The 23,906-nt window shown below is 46.3% G+C and overlaps 1 protein-coding gene across 1 annotated transcript; it reads left to right on the forward strand.

The window, feature by feature from the left end:
* Nucleotides 1-414: 414 nt before the first annotated feature.
* Nucleotides 415-23,668, forward strand: Gle1 (GLE1 RNA export mediator). The gene is made up of 16 exons (XM_052182037.1): nucleotides 415-592; nucleotides 807-1,034; nucleotides 2,883-2,993; nucleotides 3,401-3,549; nucleotides 3,778-3,838; nucleotides 4,367-4,621; nucleotides 6,757-6,985; nucleotides 8,587-8,699; nucleotides 8,850-8,919; nucleotides 12,353-12,495; nucleotides 12,598-12,788; nucleotides 13,947-14,076; nucleotides 15,349-15,453; nucleotides 18,362-18,444; nucleotides 21,796-21,859; nucleotides 22,710-23,668. The coding sequence occupies exons 1-16, from the start codon at nucleotides 494-496 to the stop codon at nucleotides 22,776-22,778; spliced, it is 2,100 nt and encodes a 699-aa protein (XP_052037997.1). The 5' UTR covers nucleotides 415-493; the 3' UTR covers nucleotides 22,779-23,668.
* Nucleotides 23,669-23,906: the final 238 nt, after the last annotated feature.

Consider the following 23,906-nt stretch of genomic DNA (forward strand, 5'->3'; position numbering starts at 1 on the left):
ATGTGTGGCATGTGCTTGTAAGAGCCCACAAAGAGGGCGATGGATCCGTCGGAGCTAGAGTCTCAGTTGTGACCAGCCGCTGGGTGTTGGAAAACGAAGCGGACTCCACAAGAATAGTTAGGATCATCTAGTTAGGACCCAGAAAAATTACTGCTTGTCCTCTTGAGTTTCTTACTCGCCTCAAACCGCTGTCACGGACTCATGAGCAGTAGATGGGTCGAAAAGCGCAGAGCATCGTCTGGACAATTGTGATTACGATAAATTACATTGAGATTCACCCGTGAATGGTCGCTAGAGTTTCGCCCTCATTCCGCATTCTTGCTCTGGCCGAGGCGGAGGCACTTCCTAGTGGGCGGGGCGCTGCTGACGGATAGGGTCTGCGACCGTTACGGAGAGGCAGCGCCGGATGTGGGCGGACACCCCGGAAGCGGAAGGCGGCGCCTCCTCGGCGGCCGATTCGAGGGTTTGTTGTTATATCAGCTGGTGTCCTGCCATGCCGTCCGATGGTCGCTGCTGGGAAACTCTGAGGGCTCTCCGCAACTCCAGCAAAGGCCGCCTGCGCTACGACCGCGAGTGGCTGCTGCGCTACGAGGTGAGCGGCGGCCGGCGGCCCGGCCCGGCCCGGCCCGGCCCGCGTTTAACAGGCTCCATAGAGGCCGCGAGCGTGGCGACGGGCCGCGTTCCTTTTTTTTTTAATCCTGTGCATTAACTTATTTTCTGGGGCCCTCAGTTGTTGAGCAATATATGTAATAATGTCTTATACTTACCAGTGATTATACAAAAAGGTCTAACCTTCTTCTCTTTAGGATGTTTTGGAAGAATGCATGTCTCTTCCCAAACTATCATCTTACTCTGGATGGGTGGTAGATCACATCCTACCCAACACCTCACACCACACACAAGAGAATGCTCCTTCCTCTGATAATTCACCATCCTCTGGATCTGCTTCAGGCCTGTACCAATCCTCACTACTTAAGTCTCCTGTCAGAAGTAGCCCGCAATCCCCCACACCCTCAACACCAAATGGAACCCAGGTAAGGTTTAACTTGCTTAAGACAAAAGACTTGTTGGCTGCAAAATTGAAGTGTTTAGTCACATGACAGTGACTTGGAAACTATTGTTCCCCATTGCAAATAATTGTATTTACCGTATCATCCACTGTTTGTGAGTATATGTGTATGCACATGTGTGTGGAGGCCAGAAGTCAACTTTGGATCTTGAGTCTCAGAGGCCTTCATCTTGGGTTGTGAGGCAGTGTCCCTCATTGGCCTGGAGCCTATCAATTAGGATAAACTGGCCAGTAATCTCAGAAACTATCCTGGCTCCTCTTCTTCAGTGCTGGAATTTTAAGTCCATAATTTACTTTACCCGTCAAGCTATCTCCCCAGCACAAGAAGAAACACCAGTTTATGAAAGAGAACCAGTGTAACATTAGGTAGTGGTACAAGCCTATAATTGCAGCACTTGGAAGGCAGACACAGGTGGGTTCCTATGAATTCAAGGCCAGCCTGGTCTACAGAGCAAATTCTAGGCCAGCCTGGGCTACATAATGAGACTCTGTGTCAAAAAAACAACAAAAAGTACTGTGCTTCTTGGCCTGCTGGGGACGATCAAGTGTAAATGAGTTAGAGACAGGAATGGGGAGAGGGAGAGAGGGGAACAACATGACAAAGTCGGTGTCATAGTAAACACAGGGTTCCCTGTTTATCATTCTCATTGGCAGCACGAACCTGGGAGCGCAGGGCCTAAAAACGAGGAAGACTAGAGTCTCATGCAACTTTACTCAGAGCATCAGATAATTTATACTCTGAGGGAAAAGTCACCTGGGTACTGTACTGGGTGCAGGGACAAGCCACCGGTAGCGAAACGTGCTTTTCCAGAGACGAATATAAATGAATATTAAGCAGTTGTAATGAATAATCTGAATTAAACGCATCCCTGTCTGTCTGCTGTGTGTAGGAGGTGGACAGAGCATATTCTGAGAACATTTCTGTGTTTTAAAGAAACTGAGGTCACAAGACTCTTGTTTTCTTGGAGTTTTCTCACAAGTACTTAGAATTCTTGTACAACTCCATTCTTAGACTGTATTCTGACACTAAAGTATTTTCTTTTTTTAAAAAAAATATTTATTTATTTATTTATTATATGTAAATACACTGTAGCTGTCTTTAGACACCCCAGAAGAGTGTGTCAGATCCCATTATAGATGGTTGTGAGCTACCATGTGGTTGCTGGGATTTGAACTCAGGACCTTCGGAAGACCAGTCAGTGCTCTTAACCGCTGAGCCATCTCTCCAGCCCCCTAAATTATTTTCATTATTGGTGGCTTGTAAATTTAATATTGGTTCCTAAGTTGGGTGTGTTAGAGGTTGGACCTCAAGTGTCCTTTAAAGGATTCTATGTTGAACTTTGCCCCTCATGTGGCAACATTTAAAGGAAAAGCTTTGGGAAAGTAGACCATGATTTTCAGAGAGATTTATATCAATGGGTGGTAGTCTCCTAGGTTATCAGGGGTGGGAACAGTAGATAGTGCTAAACTGCAGGGGCTGGGGCCTTGTCAGCCAAATCTAATCCCTGACCCTTTCCTCTCTCTCTCTCCTGCTTTCCAGCCACTTAATGGTGGCTGCTTTTCTCTACCACATGCCACTGCTGTCACGTTCTGCCTTAACACAGCCCAGAGCCAGGGAACAAGTGAGTACAGAGACCATGAACAGAAACCTCTGAATCGCAAGCCAAAAGAAATCTTCTTTTGGGTAATTTCTTAGGAGAACACCTAGAAAACTACGCTGACAGAAAGCCGGCAAGGATGTGATCTTTGTCTCTAAAAGACAACCCAAGTTTCCCATGTTCAAAGCTTATTTATTTATTCATCTTCTATTTAGAGCACACATGAGTCCCCCTTCACAGAATCTACTGCACCTCAGTCTTCCCGGGCGATCAAAGTGGAAGGTTGCATCCGAATGTATGAATTGGCGCACAGGATGAGAGGAACAGTAAGTGAGACCATGAGTCAGGGAGGCTTGACACTAAAGAGCCGCACTTAGGGAGATTCTCTGGGGAGGATCCTCACTGTATGCTAATCATGATTTGCCACCCACTGACAGCTCCTTTTGGGAGGTAGTGTGACAGTGAATGATAACTGAAATCTGGTTCCATTTTCTGGCCGGTAGAAGTTCTATAGTTTAGCTATAGAACAAGGTTGAGACCAGCAGGAGATACATGAAATCCTGTCTCAAAGAAAAGATAGAAAGACAAGAGCCAGTCAAGGACAAGTTATCGTCCACAAGAGCTTGATGAGCAAGCAGGTGATTCCGAGCTCTGAGTCTTCTGTGCTCTGAGGCCTGACAGTGGGGGTCCGGGAGCAGATGAACCAGGGAAAACAGGTGCTGACCCTTTCCAGGAGGGCCTGAGGCAGTGGCAGGAGGAACAGGAGAGGAAGGTGCGAGCCCTCTCAGAGATGGCATCCGAACAGCTGAAGAGGTTTGACGAGCTGAAGCAGCTGAAGCTGCATAAGGAGTTCCAGGACTTACAGGAGGTGATGGAGAAGAGGTGAGTGCTCCTGAGTGCCTACTGCAAGCGTCTGTCTGCGGGGTCAGCTTGCTGCTGTCCCAGAGAAACCCCGAGGTGAAAGGGTTGACAGTCCTTAAATATCAAAGTAAAATAGGCAAAGAAACTTCCAGCCTAGAGAGGTGTATAGCTTTGGAGGAGGCCTAATGTGACAGCGAGGGAGGTGGCAAAGGTCTTGGGAACCAGCCCTGATCCTGCCTTGTTTATCAGTACCAGAGAAGCCCTGGGCCATCAGGAGAGGCTGAAAGCAGAGCATCGCCACAGAGCCAAGGTCAGTGCCTGGGACACTCACTCGGCGTGAGTGTACTGCTGTCTGTCTCTGGCCTCCTGGGGGTTTATCAGTCCATCAACAGAGTCCTTCAGGGGACCCCAGTCCATGATCGTGCTCCTTTCCTCACTGGGACCAAGCCCCAGAGGACAGAGAGAAAGGGGATTGTTTCAGCTCCTGGGTTTTCATGACTCAGAAAGCCTCTGCTCCCTGGGTTTCCCTTTTCTCCTTCTCAGATCTCGGCCTGTAGGGTAGTACCACCCACATTTAAGCAGGCCCTCCCCCTTTGTTGATCTTCCCTAAAAATGTCCTCAGAACACTATAGAGGTATGGTGTGCTATTCTCATAGCTTCTCTTCCAGCTGGTGACGCTGAGAGTTGCACTGAACTTATATGTTGACCCTGGGGGAGTTTATGTCCTCAGCCTATCTGTGAAAAGATAGAGCTCACTTAGGAGTCGAGCAGTGTGGAAAGGGAAAGCCCGCACCCCCACCTCACTCCACCCCTAGTGACTCAGTGCCCCTTTCAGTAGATTCTCAACCTAAAGCTTCGAGAGGCAGAGCAGCAGCGTGTGAAGCAGGCAGAGCAGGAGCAGCTTCGGAAGGAGGAAGGCCAGGTCCGACTGCGCAGCCTGTACACCCTGCAAGAGGAGGTCCTGCAGCTCAACCAGCGGCTGGCTGCCTCCAGTCAGCACAGGGACCTGCTGACTGTGGACCTGGCTGCCTTCCAGACCCGGGGCAACCAGCTGTGTGGCCTCGTCTCCGCCATCATTCGCAGCACCTTGGAAGTAAGTGATTACAGAATGACTGTCCGGTTAGAGACAGCTACTTACACTCTAATGTGGTTTGTTGGGCAGTGCTGGCACTGGGAGGCAGAGGCAGGAGGATTTATGAGTTTGAGGCTAGCTTGGTCTACAGAGTGAGTTCTTGGACAGCCAGGGCTACACAGAGAAACCCTGTCTCGAAAAACAAAACCAAAAAGATGAAAGTAAGTAATGCCTGTCTGTTGCAGGAAATACCAGTTGTCACTTGGTAGCTGGGTGAGAGGTGAGACCGCTGTGCTGGTAAAGCGTTTGCCCAGCTCACACTGCTTCCCGGTAACGTCGTAAATAGGAGATATAAATACATCCAAATAGAGACCAAACTTATCTTGTCTTCATTTTTATTCTATATTGTATATTGAGCTGTAAATCCCGAGATAGACGGACCATTAAGTAAAATCTAAGAAAGAATCAAGTATCTGACAGTAAGTGCAAAATAAACTGACATGTAAAGTAAGTGCTCATTTATCTGAGCATGTGAAAAATTTAAAGATAGTACAAATTAGGAAATATTGGCCGCACACACTAAAATATGATGTCCTTGATTCCAAAAGTATTCCTGCAGTGCGTGCAGAAGGACAAACTGCTGTTGCTTTCTCTTTCCTCCTACAAGAACACGAGTGAAGCACGCAGGCGGCTCTGAAAGCTGGAACAGGACTTGCCAGATGGCCAGCACCAAGAGACCTTGCGCCTGGGCCTGGTGAGCCCAGGCTCCCACCCTCACAAGGTGGCAGGAAAGAGCTAACTTGCAGGAGATGTTTGATTTTTCATAGCTGTGCCTACGAACACACACACACACACACACACCCTTTTACCAAAAACAGAAGCTGAAACACAACTTTCAACTACTTAAGGAATTACCACTAATAGAAGTTTTAAAAATGACAACTCTTGTTTATTACTGAGGCAGTGTCGCCAAGGCTGGCCTCAAACTCTTTTTATTTGGATTTTTGGATACAGGGTTTCACTGTATAGCCCTGGCTGTCCTGGAACTCACTCTGTAGAGCAGGCTGGCCTCAAACTCAGAAATCCGCCTGCCTCTGCCTCCCAGAGTGCTGTGATTACAGGCGTGTGCCACCACCGCCCGGCTGGCCTCAAACTCTTAAACGGTCCCTCATCAGGCCTGTTAGTGCTGGACTGCAGACCCACAGCAGCACACCCAGTGAGACCAGTGTGTTTAGCCAGCATGTTGTCACAACCCTTGCCACTTTGTTGTCCTTTTAGGTTTTATTATGTATACATATACATATGTGTCTGTGTTCATGTATGTACACTTGGGTTTCCACAGAGGCTGGTTCTGGCCCAAGAGTTAACTGGTGCTTGTGAGCTAGGAACCACTCAGGCCCTCTGCAAAAGCAGCATATGCTCCTCTCGGCTAAGCCATTCTTTTAGCCAATTCTTTGTTTTTTGGAGTTTTTTTTGCTTTGTTTTGTTTGTTGTTTGTTTTGTTATAGGGTCTCACTGTGTAGCTCAACATGGCTTGGGACTTAAGGCATTGTGCCAAAGATTGAGAGCTAGGATTGCTGGGATGTGACATGATATAGTTGGTTTTGTTACAGGCGTTTTTAGAGAGCCTGCTCTGAGCAGGGTTGCTGGAAGCTTCAAAGTGTCATGGATGCTGCTGTGGGGCGGGGACTGTGGCAAACCTTCTATGTGATGTTCTATGTATACGTGCTTAGAAATCAGGAGAATTTTGTGGGATCAGTGCTCTCTTTATGGGGGTTTCCAGGTATCAAATTCAGGGTGTCATAAGGGTTGGGAAGCAAGTACTTTTAACCACTGAGCTATCTCAATGGCTTTCTTTTCTTTTTTTTCTTTCTTTTTTTTTTTTTTTTTTTTTTAAACAGAGGCTCACTGTGTAGCCCTAGCTGGTCTCATAATTGCAGCAATTTCCTGCCTCTGCCTCTCAGTGCTAGTATTGCAGGCATGAGCCACCGCTCCCAGCTCTTTGAATCCTTAAGAGAACAGGAAATTAGTAGGTACCAATATTTGACCATATCTACTCACTGGTCTGGCTGGGCCACATTAGAAATGTGTTGTGTGTAATATGACTCAGCCCCACAAGGAAAGTCAATGTTAAGTGTTGTTTCTCACTTTGACAGAGTGGTTATCCCACAGCAGAGAACCAAGCTGAGGCTGAGCGAGCCCTGCAGGAAATGCGGGACCTCCTCTCAAATTTGGAGCAGGAGATCAACAGAGCCTCTGAAGTGAAGAGGAAGGATGAAGAGGAGGCCCGGGTCAGGCTGCAGGAGTCCCAGGTGCAGCAGGGGCCAGGGGCTCCCACCCAGACCTCTGCACCTAGCCCAAGCCCAGTAGGGACGCAGAATGAAGGTGGGTTGTGGTGTAGACGCAGTCCTTTAACTGTATTAAGTGTTAGGACCAAACATGAATGTGTCACATTATAGGACTGCCCAGTTCATCAGAACTCTTACCTAATGTGTTCGTAGAGTTTTGGTTGATCTGAAACCAGTTCTAGATTCTGCCATTTTCCGCAGGATTTGAAAAGCCTGTCTGCTCTAGCAAGGTTGGTGTTCCAAATATCGCTACTGCTGAGCATTAGTTGATTTGGTTTGGTTTATTGGGACAGGGTTTTTGTTGTATAGCCCTGGCTATCCTGGAACTTACTTTGTGACTAGGCTGGCCTTGAACTCAGAGATCACCTGCTTCTGACCCCTGAGTGCAAGGATTAAAGGCGTGCTCCGCCACGCTCAGCCTGAAGAATTGTTTAAGATTTGCTGCTTTTTGCTTTATGTGCATGAGTGTTTGCCTGCATGTGTGTAAGATGTGCACTGCATGTGTACACATGTACTCCCAGAGACTGGAAGAGAGCACTGAAGGCAGGGATTGGGAGCCACCATGTGGATGCTGGTTTCCAGAGAGCTATGCTTTCCAATAAGAGTAGCCACTGGTCTTTTGAAAAACTTTTAGGGCGGTGGTGGTGCACGCCTGTAATTCCAGTACTCTGAGAGGCAGAGGCAGGCGGATTTCTGAGTTTGAAGCCAACCTGGTTTACAGAGTGAGTTCCAGGACAGCCAGGGCTATACAGAGAAACTCTGTCTTGGAAAAAAACCAAGTCCAAAAAACCAAAAAAAAAAAAAAAAGTTGAAAAACTTTTAGAATATTTTATTTACTATGTGAATCTCTCCAACCCCACTTGGATTTTAGTCACATGTATAGATGTCCTTGTTTACTATGTTTGAGGGTCTATAGTGACAATTTCGGAGTTTTAGTTTCTTTAAAACACAGAAATATTATATGTTTTTGTTTTAATCCTAGGTGTAGTATATGGGGCTGCTTCATATTGTCCATATCAGCTGACTATGATTTTGCCAGCTACAGATTGTTTCTGTGATTGTGTGATGTTTGAAATTCTGGGGACTTTTCATGGGGTATTATATAAATGCTAGGGCCCTAAAAGGTAGGGTTGGTTGCTGGTTGTTGTTGGCTGTAGTCGGTTAAGTAGTTGTGTCTCGAGAAGGAAAACACGTTAGATATTCTGCTAGTGAAGATCAAACTTACCCGAAGGAAGTCAACACTCCCCATCAGCAGGAAGAAGTCTAATAACGGCTCCCCTTTTCTGACCCCTGACTTTATTCAGGGATCTCTTTCCTTTTTCTCTCCTATCTAGTGTTAGGGGGTTGGAAGAATGGAAGAAAGAAGAACCCCCCAATGTAGCAAAGATCCGGCAGGGATGGCATAGAAATGTGTTTGGACCAGAAGTCAAGTCTGTTTCCACTTGTTAAAGCAGTGTGACCTGGACAAGCACCCTTTCCATGCCTGTTTCTTGTTAAATGGGGAAAGTATTAGTATCTACTCTGTAGATGATTGTGACACTGAAGCAGCCAATGCATAGTGTAGCGCTTAGAACAGTCCTAGTTCAGATGCCATGCTACATAAGCTCACTGCCACTAAGGCCTGGCTTTTGTTCTCAGACCTGCAGGTGAAGGTAGAAGATAGTACGATGCAGTGGTACCAGCAACTTCAGGATGCTTCTGCCAAATGCGTGTTGGCCTTCGAGGACCTGACCAGCAGCAAGGACAGTCAGGTAGGGGAGATGGGTAGGTGGCCAATATTGTGGTGCTGTGCCCACAGCCTGATGTAAAAGACTGTTCGTGGTCTGTCATGTTCCCTCGTTCTAGTAGCATGTGCTCAGCTCTGCACAGCCCCACTTAACAAGTCACCACTCTCTCGGCAGACCAAAAAGATAAAGATGGACTTGCAGAAGGCAGCCACCATTCCGGTGAGCCAGATCTCCACCATCGCAGGTGGGTCCGATAGCTGGGAATATTGTCCTTCATTTCGCTGTCTTAGTTTTGTAAGCTGTAAGGTTCTTTCACAGTGTTTGTTCATGGAGAATATGGCTTAGTGGCAGGGCACTTGACAAGTATATGCAAGGGCCTGGGTTCCATCCCCACTGCCACACACACACACACACACACACACACACACACACACACACGCACACACATGTTCAAATGCATGCTGTATCCCTGGTTTTTTGTTTTTCTTCATACAGAAGCAAACTGGGTCTGGCAGTTCCCTCTGATTGAGGGAACTCTGAGGCTGTAGGATCACAAGTTCAAGTACAGCCTGTGTGAAGTGCAAATCAGTGAGACCCTGTCTTCAAAGGAGAAAGCCTTTTAAGGCCAGATGGATGCTATTGTAGAACACTCAGGTGCATGCTATGACGAGCTAACTGAATTCTTAGTCCACAGAAAAGAAAAAAGGAATGTTTGTTGACTCTTAGGTTTGTTGACTCTATAGAGGGGTTCAATTAATTTTATTGCGGAGCTGGAGGAGGTGCTGAAGAAGTGCTGCAGGGGAGAAAGAAATCACATGCCAAAGCCACTCACCAGTATTTATTTTTTATTGCTTTAGAGGTTTAAGTTTTGGCCTAGTGTCTTCTACCACCGAGCTATTAATTTTAATTTGTTTGTTATTGAGGCAGTAGACCACTGTATAGCTCTAGTTATCTTTGAATTCATCTTAGCCTCCTGGGTGTTCTTGATTTCAGACATGTGCCACAACACTGGGCTTCTGTGACATCTGTTTATGTGACTGAGTGTGAGGGCAGGTGCCTGTGGAGGCCAGAAGAGGTCCTGATCCCTGACGTCTGTCAGCTGCCTCATGTGGGTGCTGGGACGGTGCTTTGGCCCTCATGCTTGTCCAGCAGTTGCTCTTAACCACTGAGCCATCTTTCAGCCCTGAGTCATTTGTTTATAAGTTATGAATTAATAATAAATTATTTGTAATTATCTAAATACTCACTGGGGAGTTGCTTTGGAGTAGGGTCTTACTACGTATAGCCCTGGATGTTCTGGAACTCACTCTGTAGGCCAGGCTGGGATTAAAGGTGTGCACCACCCTGCCTGGTTTTATTTGTATTTATGAGGTGGTGCTAGCAGTTTAACAGAGGGCTTTATATTAATGAGTTAGGCAAGCTATTTACCAGTAAGCACACCCTGGCCTCCAGCATCTGGTTGGCTTTTAAATTCTCCTGAACAAAACTTGGAGCTGGGCGTGGTGGTGCATGCCTTTAATCCCAGCACTTGGGAGGCAGAGGCAGGCAGATTTCTGAGTTCCAGGCCAGCCTGGTCTACAGAGTGAGTTCTAGGACAGCCAGGGCTATACAGAGAAACCCTGTTTTGAAAAACAAACAAAAAGAATTAAAACAAAACAAAGAACTTGGGAAGGAGATGGGAGGATACCCACTTAGGAAGTCACTTAAAATCTTTTCTGTTTTCTTGTTTGTCCTGCTTTAGTGTCTCCAAACTCCAAGATCGACATATTGGTACTCTGCCTTAGCAGAGATGCAGAGAATGAGGGCAAAGAAAGCCTTTAGAGCTCGGGCTCCATTTTACACAGCTGTAGATGAGGCCTCTAGATTCCAAGCTGTACCAATGTGAATAGGAGAGCAGCTAGAGCGCCCTCTTGTGTACCGTGCCCCAGTGCCCTCTCACATTGTTGCCAAAAAAAGCCGAGGAATCGCGGAGATTGTGCCCTTGAGGCCTTTTGTCCAAGCTTCCTTCCTTTCCTTTGTTGCCTGAAATTCTTTGTGGACCAGGGCAGAGTATAAATAAACACAGGGAGCAGCAGTGCTGGGGGTTTAAAAAAAGTGCTTAAAAAAGTGCTGTTTTCCGTGTCAGTGACCATAGAGGGGCTGAGTGCGGTCTGTCTCCTGCTTGTCCTCATTCTTTCCCCTTGTCACCAAGGTCTGTCTTCAGCTGCAGCCAGGAAACAGAAGCAGCATGAACTCCTCAGACTGTTTTCTTCTTAGTCTGTTTCCGAGACTGAGGTAGCCTTCCTGCCCTAATGGGCTCTTGTAAAGGCCTTTGTTCCGGTCCTGGACTCTTCCTCAGCTGGGTTTCTTTTGCAGTTTCTTCCCTCAGCCTTTCAACAAGCTTGAGTGTCTCACACCCCAGCGTCGGCTCCCTTGCTCCTGTGCTCAGTCTCTCGTCCCAGTGTTGGCATTTGGCCTGTGGACTGCAGCTTCTCTCTGAGACAGCTCCTGACTGTGGCTCCCCAGGCTCTGCCTTGATTGTAGTGCTTCCTGGGGGCCTGCTGTCCCCCACAGTTCTATTTATCCCTTGTAACTCCCATGGTGTCAGATGTTACTTTTAGACCAGTGAATCCTAACTATGTCCTGGTTCATTCCTTTTTTTCCAAGCTTCAGAGTCTCTAGCAGCCATATTAGGAACTTTTCTGCCTGGCTGGGTTTTGCCTCCATCCTAACTGGTTTATCTTCTCTGTGTCTCTTTTCCTTCCCTTTCCTTTAAGTAGCCGTAGACATCATGCATATTAGTGGGGAACCAGAAACAATCCGCCTGTTGTGCTGGGAACCTGCTGAGACCAGCATGCTCTGGAATTAGTGCTCAATAATGTTACATGACCAGAAGAAAAAGAACTTGATTCTTCTCCCTGAAAATGGCTGACAACAACAAACAGTGTAGGGAAGATTTCTAAGTGGGCATGGGCTAGTGGGGATAGTAGCTACTGCCGTGGGGGTAGACAGGGACTGGTTGTGAGATGCAGACTTGTATGGCCCGGGGCAGCTCTTGGTAACAGTAGTAGCAGGAATGCACTGGGGAGATGTGTACAGAAGTGGACACATTTCACATCCAAGTGAGTTCTTATATTCTGGAATTATTCATCCTGTCGTTTCTGTGATATCTTCTTAATTCATTTTTGGTTTCTTCCTATATCTCTGGTATAAGGGATATTTTTAAGTCATTAGTGAAAGTGTCACTTCTGAAGGGATAAGGAACTTGATATTTTCAGCTGGAGATGCTGGTTAATTAAACCTTTGTTTCTAGATACTAGAGTAATGAAAACAAATTCTGATATGCTTAAGCCCAGGGAAGAGTTGTGTTTGTCCTGACAGTGGGCACAGCCCTGTGTCCCAGAACCCAGTGGCAGCAACAGGAGAAGAAACCGTTATCATTGTCCCCGTCTTTGGTTCAAGCATCTGGGCATGTAGCCCAGGCTAACCTGAACCTCACTTGCCAGTTACAGTTTCAGACGGAACGTTTAAGAGTATAGAGAAGGAGCTATAGGCAAGACTCAGTCTCAGTCCGTGGCTGAGGCTAGCCTTGAGTTCCTGGCTCTCTGCCCTCCCCGGTGGGTGCTGGGTTAGGATAGGTGTGCTCTACCACGCCCAGCTGCGGCTTCATCTTTTTATTGCTTTTTCTTTCCTCCCAGGTTCAAAGCTGAAGGAGGTCTTTGACAAGATCCATAGCCTGCTCTCTGGAAAGCCTGTTCAATCTGGTGGGCGTTCCGTGTCTGTCACCCTTAACCCTCAGGGGCTGGACTTTGTCCAGTACAAACTGGCAGAGAAATTTGTGGTGAGGAACCTTGTTGTCCGAGGTCTGGGCAGAAGAAGCTGGTGGACAGTACTGAGCCTGGCTGTGATACTAATTTGGAATTGTGCCCATCTTTGTTCCTAGAAACAAGGGGAGGAGGAAGTGGCCTCTCACCACGAAGCAGCATTCCCCATTGCAGTGGTGGCATCTGGTATCTGGATGCTCCACCCCAGAGTGGGAGACCTCATTCTTGCACATCTGCACAAGAAGTGTCCCTACTCTGTTCCTTTCTACCCGGCTTTCAAGGAAGGGATGGCGTTGGAGGATTATCAACGGTGAAATGGTTTTCTCCTCTCTCTCTCTCACTCGGGGAAAGTAGTAGCATAAGCATTGGAATGTGTTCTCACTCTTGGCTACAGCTCCTTCTCTATACTGTTAAATGTCCGGTCTGAAACCACAACTGCAAGTGAGGTTCAGGTTAGCCTGGGCTACATAGCAAGAACCCTGCCTCACAAAAAAGGGTAAAAAGTTAATGTCTTTCATGCAAACTGGACATCTTTTAGGATTTGGGTGTGATGGTTGATAATCACCATAGCTTACTGGAAAGAATACTGGATCTGGAATCCAGGAGTCTTACAATTTATTCATCTAATGACTTTGCAAAATAGTGTAAGCCATTTAAATCTCACCGAGAAGCTAGCTGTCTTAGTTAGGGTTACTATTGCTATGATGAAATTCTATAACCACCGTGACTTGGGTAGGAAAGAGTTTATATCATTCACAATTCCATATCATGAGCCATCCTGGAAAGTAGATAGGGCTGGCACCTGGAGGCAGGGATGGATGCGAAGGCCATGGAGGAGTGCTGCTTCCTGGCATGCTCCTCGTGACTTGCTCAGCCTGCTTTCTCACAATACCCAGGACTACTAGCGCAGGGGTGGCACCACCCACAGTGGGCTGGGCCCTTCCTTATTAATATGCCTTTACAGACTTGCCTATAGATATTTTATGGAGATATTTTCTCAATTGAGGTTCCCACATCTAAGATGTGGGCTTTGTCAGATTGATGTAAAACTAGCTATCACCTAAGCAGTTTCCATTGATTCATTCCTGCATTCATTCATTCATTTATTGTGTATGAGTACTCTGTCTACATGTACACCTTCATGCCAGAAGAGGGCATCAGATCACACTATAGCTAGTGTGAGCCACTATGTGGCTGCTGGGAATCTTTGGAAGAGCAAACATTGAACTGCCGAGCCATCTCTCCAGCCCTGGGGCGGTTTTTCTATTTGTGAGTGTTCACATGGGGAGTTTGCTTTGCAGAGATTTTACACAGAAATTTGGTAATAAATGCCAGTGCTTTGTACAGGTATATTAGTAATATGTAATAATGATACAAAGTGTGACTAGGAGTACCTTTAGCCATTGAAAGAAAGAAACCTCTGTCACCCTCGTTTTGGTGGTGTTCTGAATCTTATCTTTACACATAGGATGCTTGGCTACCAAGTGACGGATTCCAAGGTTGAACAACAGGACAACTTTCTAAAGCGAATGTCTGGGATGATCCGTTTGTATGCCGCCATCATCCAGCTCCAGTGGCCTTATGGAAAGCGGCAGGAGGTAGGTCAAGCAGGCCTGCCGAGATAAGGAATGGTTCCCAGCAGGCATAGCAAGCGCAGCCTTGGTGAGTCAGCTCTCTGAAGTGGGACAAACAGCCTTCATGGAGGAAACACCTGCGGCTTGGTGGGTTAGCAAGCACAGTTGGGAGAGCTTTCAGATCTTACTCTCCCTTGGAGCAGTTTCTCGTGGAGCCATGGTGAGGCAGAGCATCATGGAAGATGCATGTGCAGTGCAAACTGCTTCTGGCAACTGGCACGTGAAAGATGCAAAAGGCTTTTCCAAAAGCGGGGTGGGCATTCCCAGTGTCCCCTGCAAGGGTATGTCTGTCCTCAGTGACCTAACTTCTTCCAGCTAGCTCAACCTCCTAATGGTCTCACACTTTGAGATAGTGTCACAGGCTTGAGACCAAGCCTTGTTACTCAGGCTTTAAAAGTTCTTGTGAGCTGTGCTGTGAATAATGGGGTAGAGAATGGTAGCCTCACGGGTGTATTTAGAGAAGTGAATGTTGATGGATGGATGGATTTAGAAAAAATGGATGTCCGTAGGCTACTGTTTTGAATCAACAAAAAAGATGCATAGCTTCCTCAGTTGAGGCCATAAAGAACTAATCTTCAGATTCTACCTGTCATGACATTTATAAAAGTTTCAGCCAGCTGTAATGTACTGCCTATAATCCCAACACTCAGGAAGCTGTAGCAGAAGAATTGCAAGTTCTAGATCACTCTGGATTGCACATTGAAACCCTGTCACAATACCAAGATCAGACAAAAAGTGTGCCTTGGGGAGGCATAGTGATACAGCTTGAATCCCAGTACTCAGGAAATAGGCTGTGAGTTCAAGGCCAGCCAGTGCCAGTGAAACCCTGTCTCGGAACAAAAACTAAACCAAAATCCTCACAAACAAAGTCAGATGAGGTGACTTACCCTGTGCTTCCATCCTGGGAGACTGGGCCAGGGAGGATTGCAGTGAGTTTGAGGTCAGCCTGGGCTACAAAGTTAAGACCCCATCTGAAAAAGGAAAGTTAATAATGCTATTGGCTGTGGATTTTCCAAACAGCACATCAGGTATCATGTCATATCTCACAAGAACTTTGTAAAGTTTCTGTGAGGGCCTGGGAGTAAATCAGAATATTTCCAGAAAGAGTTTTCTTAGCCTTTGGTCTCTGTGTTCTGTCTTGTATGCATGGGTCAGATGGTCTCGGGGTTCATGTTCAGGGGCTGAGTGTTACACTGAGAATCTCTGTTGTGAATAGACACTGCTCTTTGCTTCCAGGGCCATCCCCATGGCTTAAATCATGGCTGGCGCTGGTTGGCACAGATCTTAAACATGGAGCCTCTCTCAGATGTGACTGCTACTCTCCTGTTTGACTTCCTGGAGGTAATTCCATTATTAAATGAGAAAACGGTGGCTGAGGTGGTCCAGGACACAGGGCGAGATGGGTGGAAGGCAGCATGGAAGTGCAGCCAAGTCCTGAACACGAGTGAGCTCCTGTCGCTCCTGCAGCTTCTCCTGAGCTTGGAGACAAGCGGCCTAGGGGACATTTTTTTAATTTGTTTGTTTTTGAGACAGGGTTTCTCTGTGTAGCCCTGGCTGTCCTGGAACTCACTCTGTAGACCAGGCTGGCCTCAAACTCAGAAATCCACCTGCCTCTGCCTCCCAAGTGCTGGGATTACAGGCGTGTGCCACCACGCCCAGCTTTTTTTTTTCTCCTCTCACTGGCCTTGACTTCTCTTTCCCTTAGGCTAGAATGTTCCTTCTCGATTGCTCTCTGTCTGTCTCTGTCTGTCTGTCTCTCTCTCTTTCTGTTTGTGGGATCCCTGCAGGCTTACAGCTGGCAAGGAAAGCGATCCAGGTGAGGAAAGAATGAAATTCGGTTCAGCCCAATTTAGGTAACTGGCCAAGACTTCTCAGAGTCTGATATCAGCTGGTATATATTTTTGCCATATTTAAGCATAGCACAATTCTGGTAAAAAGTTTTCAAATAACAGTTACCACAGTCCTGTGAGTACAAGAAAGATTAAGACATGTTTAGGGGCTGGAGAGATGGCTCAGCGGTTAAGAGCACTGGCTGCTCTTCCAGAGGTCCTAAGTTCAATTCCCAGCAACCACATGGTGGCTCACAACCATCTGTTTTCTTTAGATTTATTTATTTATTTATTTATTTTTTATATGTAAGTACACTGTAGCTGTCTTCAGACATCCCAGAAGAGGACATTGGATCTCATTACAGATAGTTGTGAGCCACCATGTGGTTGCTGGGATTTGAACTCAGGACCTCTGGAAGAACAGTCAGTGCTCTTAACCGTTGAGCCATCTCTCCAGCCTCACAACCATCTGTAATGGGATCTGATGCTCTCTTCTGGTGTGTCTGAAGATAGCTACAGTGTACTCATATATATAAGGGGTTCATGTTCAAATAAATAAAATCTTTAAAAAAAATGTTTGCATTGAAACTCTTTACAAAATCTGTATGGCTTCATCCATAAGATGGATTGTCATTGACATAGAAACCATGCTCAAGATAAGGCTCTAGGGAGAAATGGCTGAGGTAAAGATAATCCCTGTGGGAGTCTGGATTGGCCTGGCCCTGAGGTAACACAGAAGTCACTTAAGCTGTTGACAATTCTCACAAGGGTAAGTTTTATGGCCTAGAAGTAATAAGGCTTACAGGGAAAGTGTCTGGTATAAATAAAACTTAAGTTGTGGAAGATATGACCAAGACTGGCTCATCAGACAGCCAGTGATTACCAGGCTGTAAAAGATGCCCATTCAGCATTACAGGCAGAAAACAAGTTAAACATCTCTTTCCTTTGACAGTTAGTTGCAAGTTTATCTTTTCTGGCTTCTCCAGTGCATATCTGTGTAGACAAGCACTTTTTACCCTCTACAGTAATGTACACCCCAGCCTAAGCAAAAAGTAGATTTCACTTTAGGGATATAGAATTGAGTAGTGGAATCATGGTAGATTGCAGGTGAACCTCCCGAGACCCTGGAAACAGGAACTAGATCACCAGACACCAACACAGTCTCCCTGGTTCTCATCTTCCATAAATGTTCTTGCTTTGTAAGCTACTTTTTTTGCTTTGTGCATTGTGAGCATGCTACCTATCCTGGGCTGTCTTTCGGTATATTTCTTTACCCAGTGTGGCAGGATCAGTATCCCATCTCATTCATGTTTTCCAGGAAAAAAAATGCAAGTTTGGGTTAGGTATTTACCTCCCTGGAAGCCTCATACATTTCTGCCCTTGAGGAACCACTGCTATAGCTCTCTGGGTAGAGCTTTTATGTGGACCAGGCTGGCTGGGCACTGAGATGCACTTCTTTCTGCCTCCTGGGTAATAGAATCTAAGGTGTGCCTGCCCACCACACCCAACTGAAAGAAGCTTCAGAGAGCCGGGCATGGCACTCCACAAAGGAGCCGCAACAGGAGGATCACAAGTTTGAAACCAATAAGACCTTGCCTCAGATTAATGAATAGTGAGGGTTTGTGCCCTGACAAATCTGAGGCCCTTAGGCCTGAAATTCTAATAGTCCCAAGTTACCTTATAACTCCTGACATTATGGTTAATTAATGCAGATCCTGAGTCTTTGAGACAAGTAGCAGTCTGGATTCTTACTAAGGCTAGGAGGAATGCCAACCCTTCAGAAAGGCTCTGTTCAGTATGGTGAAAGAAGTATTCATTAAGCCTTGACAGTTTACTTATTTTATTTTATTTTATTTCGTTGTTTTTTTTTCGAGACAGGGTTTCTCTGTATAGTCCTGGCTGTCCTGGAACTCACTCTGTAGTCTAGGCTGGCCTCGAATTTAGAAATCTGCCTGCCTCTGCCTCCCAAGTGCTGGGATTAAAGGCGTGTGCCACCGCCTGGCCTCCTTGACAGTTTACTTACGTGGAAGTAAGTATAATAAATTAGAAGGAAGTTAGGTTTTTGTGTTTTTTGTTTTTGCTTTTTTGAGACAGGGTTTCTCTGTAGCTCTGGCTACTCTGAACTCAATCTTTAGATCATCTTGGTCTCAAACTCAGAGACCCGCCGGCCTCTGCTTCCAGAGTGCTGGGATTAAAGGTGTGTGCCACTGCCCCACTGGATTTTCCATAAAATGGACTGGGGGCCTTATGCCTGAAGACAATGCTCACAAGTGAACTTGCTGTCTGTGCATAGAAAGTTGGGCCTTTTTACCTGTTCCCCAGTCAGCTAAGTGACACTGTGGCTGAGCTATTTCCATAGGAGGGACAGGCAGGCGGGGGAGCGATGTTTGTTTTCTGCTCAGTTCTTACCCTCCCTCTAGGTGTGTGGAAACGCCCTCATGAAGCAGTACCAGGTCCAGTTCTGGAAGATGATACTTCTCATCAAAGAGGACTACTTCCCCAGGTATCGCTTGTTGAGCAGACCACTGGGGAGTTTGTAGGTAACGCCTGAAAACCAGGCATCATGAATTCTAAAGCACTCGTGCCAAAAGTATGTGTGTGTGTATGTGTGTGTGTCACCATGAATTCTAAAACACTCATGCCAAAAGTGTGTGTGTGTGTGTGTGTGTGTATTTTTTTAGCTGAGTTTTTATTTTTGACTTTCTCTTGTTGTGCTGTTTTGTTTTGCTTTGCTTTTTTATTTTGTGGGAGAGTCTTTGTAGCCTAGACCGCCCCAGAGCTCAGTCTTCCTGTCTCTGCTCTTTTCTTATTTTTAATTTTTATTTCTTCTTCTCTCATGCAATATATCCCCACTGCAGCTTCCGCTCCCTCCCCTCCTCTTAGTTCCCCTACCTCCCCTCTCTCTTGGATTCACTCCCACCCCCGGGCTACCCCCAGAGAAGAGCGTGCCTCCCAGGGACATCCACCAAACACAGTATAACAATATGCAAAAAACCAGGCAGAAACCTCTATATCAAGGATGGATGAGGCAACCCAGTAGGTGGAAAAGAGTCCCAAGAGCAGGCAAAAGAGCTAGACACGGTCAGTCAGTCCCACTGTCAGGATTCCGCCCCCCCCCCCCAGACTCCCAGCCAGCAAGCATAGCATGCATATGCAGAGGACCGAGCGCAGACCATGCAGGCTCTGTGGTCACTGCTTCAGTCTGAGCCCCATGAGCCCTGCTTACTGATCACTCAGGCCATGCTCTCCCAGTGTCTGACTTCTCTGGCTCCTGCAATTCCTTCTCTTCCTCTTCTGTGGGGTTTCCTGAGCTCTGAAGGGAGGGACCTGATAAGAGACCTCCAACCTGGGCTCTATCTCTGCCTCCTGCTTGGATGTGGGTCTTGCACATGCTATATTTTAACGTTATATTTGTTTGTTTATTAGGGTGATGGGAGGGTGGGGCACGCATGCCATGGTGTGCACACAGTAACTGTGGTTTCCCTTCTGTCATGTGGAATGGAACTCAGGTTAAGTCAAGCTTGATGGCAAGAGCCTTATCCCCTGCTGAGTCTTCTTACCAGACCAGTGTGGTACTTTTGACTTAAGTGAAAAGTGAGATAGTGTTAGTGGTTGAGTATGTGCCTAGCATGAGCAAGGGTCTAGATTTGCTCCTCATGCTGGGTCTGGGGATCTGTTCAAAGACAGTATTGCCAGACAGTGGTGGCAATTAAATGCCTTTAATCCCAGCACTCGGGAAACTGAAGCCAGCCTGGTCTACAGAGCGAGTTCCAGGGCAGCTGGGGCTACACAGAGAAACCCTGTCTGGAAAACAAAAACAAAAGAGAGAGTTTTTCTACTCATCCTTCCCTTTTCTTTTTTTGTAAACATTTATTTTCGGGGCTGGAGAAATGGCCCAGTGGTTGGGAACAGTGGGTTCTTCTAGAGGACCCGAGTTCAATTCCCAGTACCTACATGTCAGGTTACAACTGTCTGTAACTCCAGTTCAGGGATCCATAGCACCAGATATGTGTGTGGTACACACGTGTGTGCATGTAGACAGAATACCCAGACACAGACAGCGAATTGTTTTCAAAAGACTTATTTTCCATTGTGTGAGCATTTCAGAATGTTCACACACACACACACACACACACACACACACACACACACACACACACACATCTATATATACAGCATATACAAGTGCCCTCAGAGGCCAGAGGAGTTGGAGCCCCAGAGCTAGAGTTAGAGGCAGCTGTGAACTGCCTTTCATGGTGCTAGGAATTGAACTCGGCTCCTCTGTAAGACCAGTCAGCGCTCGCTCTTAACCACCAAGCTGTCTCTCCATCATTTTCTTCTGCTTTCTTTCTTTCTTTTTTTATTTGGTTTTTCGAGACAGGGTTTCTCTGTGTAGCCCCAGTTCTCCTGAACTTGCTTTGTAGACCAGGCTGGTCTCAAACTCAAAGATGTGTTTGCATCTGCGTCCTGAGTGCTGGGATTAAAGGTGTGCACTACCATACCTGGATGAGTAAATGATTTTGAAATTCAAACAAAATATCTTTTAAGTGTTGTTTCCTTTTTAAAATGTATTCATCTTTACTTCATGTGCACTGATGTTTCGACTGTGCGCATATCTGTGAGGCTGTCGGATCCCCTGGATCTAGAGTCACAGCCATGTGTGAGCTACCATTAGGAATGAAACCTGGGTCCTCCAGAAGAGAAGCCAGTACTCTTGATCGCTAGGCCATATTTCCATCCCCTAGCTACTGTTTCTTAAGGAAAAGTATAAATTAGGAAGAGGTTGAGATAAGGGATTTGATGTTGGGAATTGGTGAGAGAGCAATGCACTTATCTTGTACATTCCATGCTCTGTTCCAAGTAGTGTACATGTATAGCCACACACTCGCACGTGCACGCTCAGGCTCAAATGCATTAGCCTTTTTTATTTTTTTGAGGAGTGGTTGAAAGATCTCATTCTGTAGGCCAGAATATGTGTGTGTGTACACATGTTCATGTTCGTGTGTGTACTCATGTTCATGTGTGTAAGTCAGAGTGCACATGTAAGTCTGAAGTCAGCATTGTGTTTTCTATCACTCAACTATTTTTGGGACAATGTCTCATTAACCTAGAACTTTCCGATTTGGTCACATTGTCTGGCCACCAAGACCCAGGGATCCTTTTGTTGCTGTCTTCAAGCTCTAGGCTCATTAGTGCATGCCCCCACATCTGGCTTTTTATGTCTGTTTTTGGGGTGGAACTCAGTGCTTCATGCTTATGTAGCCTGTTGCACTTTAATGACTGAGCTATCTCTGACTTTTTTTTTTTTTTTTTTGAGAGGGTCTTATTCTCTAGCCTAGGCTAAGCTTGGAATATACTATGTAGCCAAAGGTGACACTGACTTCCTGCTGCTCAAACCTGTGTGCTAAAGATTACTGGTGTGTGCTCCCATCCCTGGGTCTGGTGTGTTTAAATGTTCTTTCTGAACTCCCCCATATTATCTGGGATCATGATTTCAAGTAGTCCTGAACTGAACCACTGAGACGAGTTCATCAATAAGTTAGGTGGAGAAACTGGTCTGCCTACCAGATTGCCTGACTGTTGTGTGGTTTTCACCTATCCGCTTGAAAGAGCTCTTCTAAACTCACTGGCCTTCCAGGTAGGGGAGGGTCTTGGCCGCACTCATCCCACCTGCTAAATCTCAGACTAAATCTCAGACAAGAGCAGTTGTCCTTGGTTCCTTTGGAAGAATGGCGAGGAGCACGTGAGAGAGCAGCCAGCATTCTTTAGAAGAGTCAGTGGATCTGGTCCTCATCTGATGGTGTTGAGATTCCTCACAGGAACCACTCACAAGTCTCTCTCTCTTCACCTATAGAATTGAAGCTATCACGAGCTCAGGACAGATGGGCTCTTTCATACGTCTGAAGCAGTTCTTGGAGGTAAGATGTGCTATTCCAGTGTGTCCCAACTGTAGCCCCGTAGTCTCGGACCACCAGACCTGATGCTGTCTCTCCTGTTTTCTACACACTGCCTTTTGTTTATAATCCCTTGTCTTAGAGACAAAAAGCATGTCCTTTCATCCTCACACACCACTCTGCACACGGCCTGTCAGGCGGCTGTCCTGAGGACAGGGAGCTGTGTGCAGTGAATCTCTAACAAACTACTTCTTCCTGTCACCCAAGGTTCTCCTGTCTCTCTCAGGTTGGGAACTATTGAGTGTGGCCACTAAATCCATGGGATCATGCCACACGTTCCAGTGGACTCTTCCTCTATTTCTAAGTACCAAGACATTTTAAAAGGTTTATTTTAACAGGTCGTCTAGATTTTTTAAAAAGATTATTTTATGTTTATAAGTACACTGTAGCTGTCTTCAGACACACCAGAAGATTGCATTATAGATGGTTGTGAGCCACCATGTGGTTGCTGGGAATTGAACTCAGGACCTCTGGTAGAGCAGTCAGTGTGCTCTTAACCACCGAACTGTCTCTCCAGCCCAGGTCATCTGGATTTTTGTAGTAGGCCTGTGAGGTAGTCACTGACAGCCAGCTTCTAGGAGCCTATAAAATAGTAGTGGTGGTAAATGAGGCTATGCTCTGGGGAAACGGGTAGGCGGGCCTAATAACAGTCTTTATTTTAGTCTTCCACAGACCCGTCAGGTTCTCTCCTTTGTCCACTCTTTCCTTGCTTCCTCAGCATCTCCCCGTTGTCAAATGTTGGAGGCAATTTTGTCAGAAACTCATCCTGTTTTTTTTGTTTTGTTTTGTTTTGTTTTTTTTGTTTCATGTCCAGAAATGTCTGCAACGCAGGGAGATTCCTGTCCCCAGAGGCTTCCTGACGTCCTCCTTCTGGCGATCCTGATGTCCTCTGCCACACTGTGTGGCAGGAGGGGCACCAATAAAGCAACTGAGACAGCGGGTTTGGAAGAATCATGTCAGATTAAGAAATTCGTCAGTGTGTTTTTATATATTTGTACCATGTGATTTGATGCTCTTATAGTTTTGTCAGTCTCTTGTCAGGTTTGGTAGTTCTATAGGCGTCACAGACAGATGCAGAACTGGCCTTTCTAATTTTCACAAGTTACAAGAAGTAAGAAGGGGCAGTTACCTTTTCTTAGCACTACCTGCTTAACTCTGACTGTATGTGAGCCCATTTTCCCTTCATGCTGCCCCATTCCTGTTCATACACATACTTAGAGTAAACCTAAGAGTTCCTTTAAAATATCAGGTAATGTTTTCAGTCTGGGGATGAGGTAAAGTACCTTATACTGTGGCTTGTGGAGTATATGTATATTCAGAAGACATGGATGATGCTGGTGTGGACTGAAGGCTAGAGTGCATCAGGATATTGGGTGCATGGCTCATGAGTGGGAACATGCACTAGAGAGTGCTCTCTGTCTCCTTGATTTGGAATTTGGTCCCTGGCTGCTTGAGGATGCTGTACTAGGTTAAGTCCCTTTGTGTTGTTTTTCTGATAAGAATTAAGATGGGTTGGCATATATGTGGCTTTGGTGTAAGGCAAAGCTCGTCAGTGAGTGCTTGGGTGTTGAGGAGGAGCTGACACTCCCACATGGCACTTGGTATTTGTTTTCCAAACAGACTGACTCTGTGCTGCAAAGCAGAGCCTCCACTCTGGGCGTGCAGGCCTCCCTCCCGTGGCAGGCATTCTCATCAGGACTCCCCACTGGCCTAAGCATGTCAATTGTGGACTAGAGTTCCCAAAAAAAGTAATAAAGCTTGAATTTTTAAAAATCCTGTGCTAATATGTGGTTACCTCGATATTATGTGTCCTGTGTATGAGCAGTGTGTATGTAAATCCCATGGACATGACTGCACAGGATAGATATGGAATATATGACTCTTCCTCTTTATCTTCCTGACCTTCATCTTGGAAAAACTGACTTTGATCTAGCAAGAGTTGTAGGGGGTTGAGGTTATAGAATCACCTAATGTGCAGAGACCTTGGGCTCCAGCTGCAGTGCCCCTCCCA

Source organism: Apodemus sylvaticus, chromosome 5 (assembly GCF_947179515.1).
Source record: "Apodemus sylvaticus chromosome 5, mApoSyl1.1, whole genome shotgun sequence".
Taxonomy (NCBI): Eukaryota; Metazoa; Chordata; class Mammalia; order Rodentia; family Muridae; genus Apodemus; species Apodemus sylvaticus.

What these genes read in the sequence shown, in the direction of transcription:
- Gle1 (XM_052182037.1), top strand. Translation starts at nt 494, where the DNA reads ATGCCGTCCGATGGTCGCTGCTGGGAAACTCTGAGGGCTCTCCGCAAC. An exon ending in CCAGATCTCCACCATCGCAG is followed by an intron (nt 8,920 to 12,352) that starts GTGGGTCCGATA and finishes CTTTCCTCCCAG; the next exon opens with GTTCAAAGCTGAAGGAGGTC. An exon ending in CTTATGGAAAGCGGCAGGAG is followed by an intron (nt 14,077 to 15,348) that starts GTAGGTCAAGCA and finishes CTTTGCTTCCAG; the next exon opens with GGCCATCCCCATGGCTTAAA.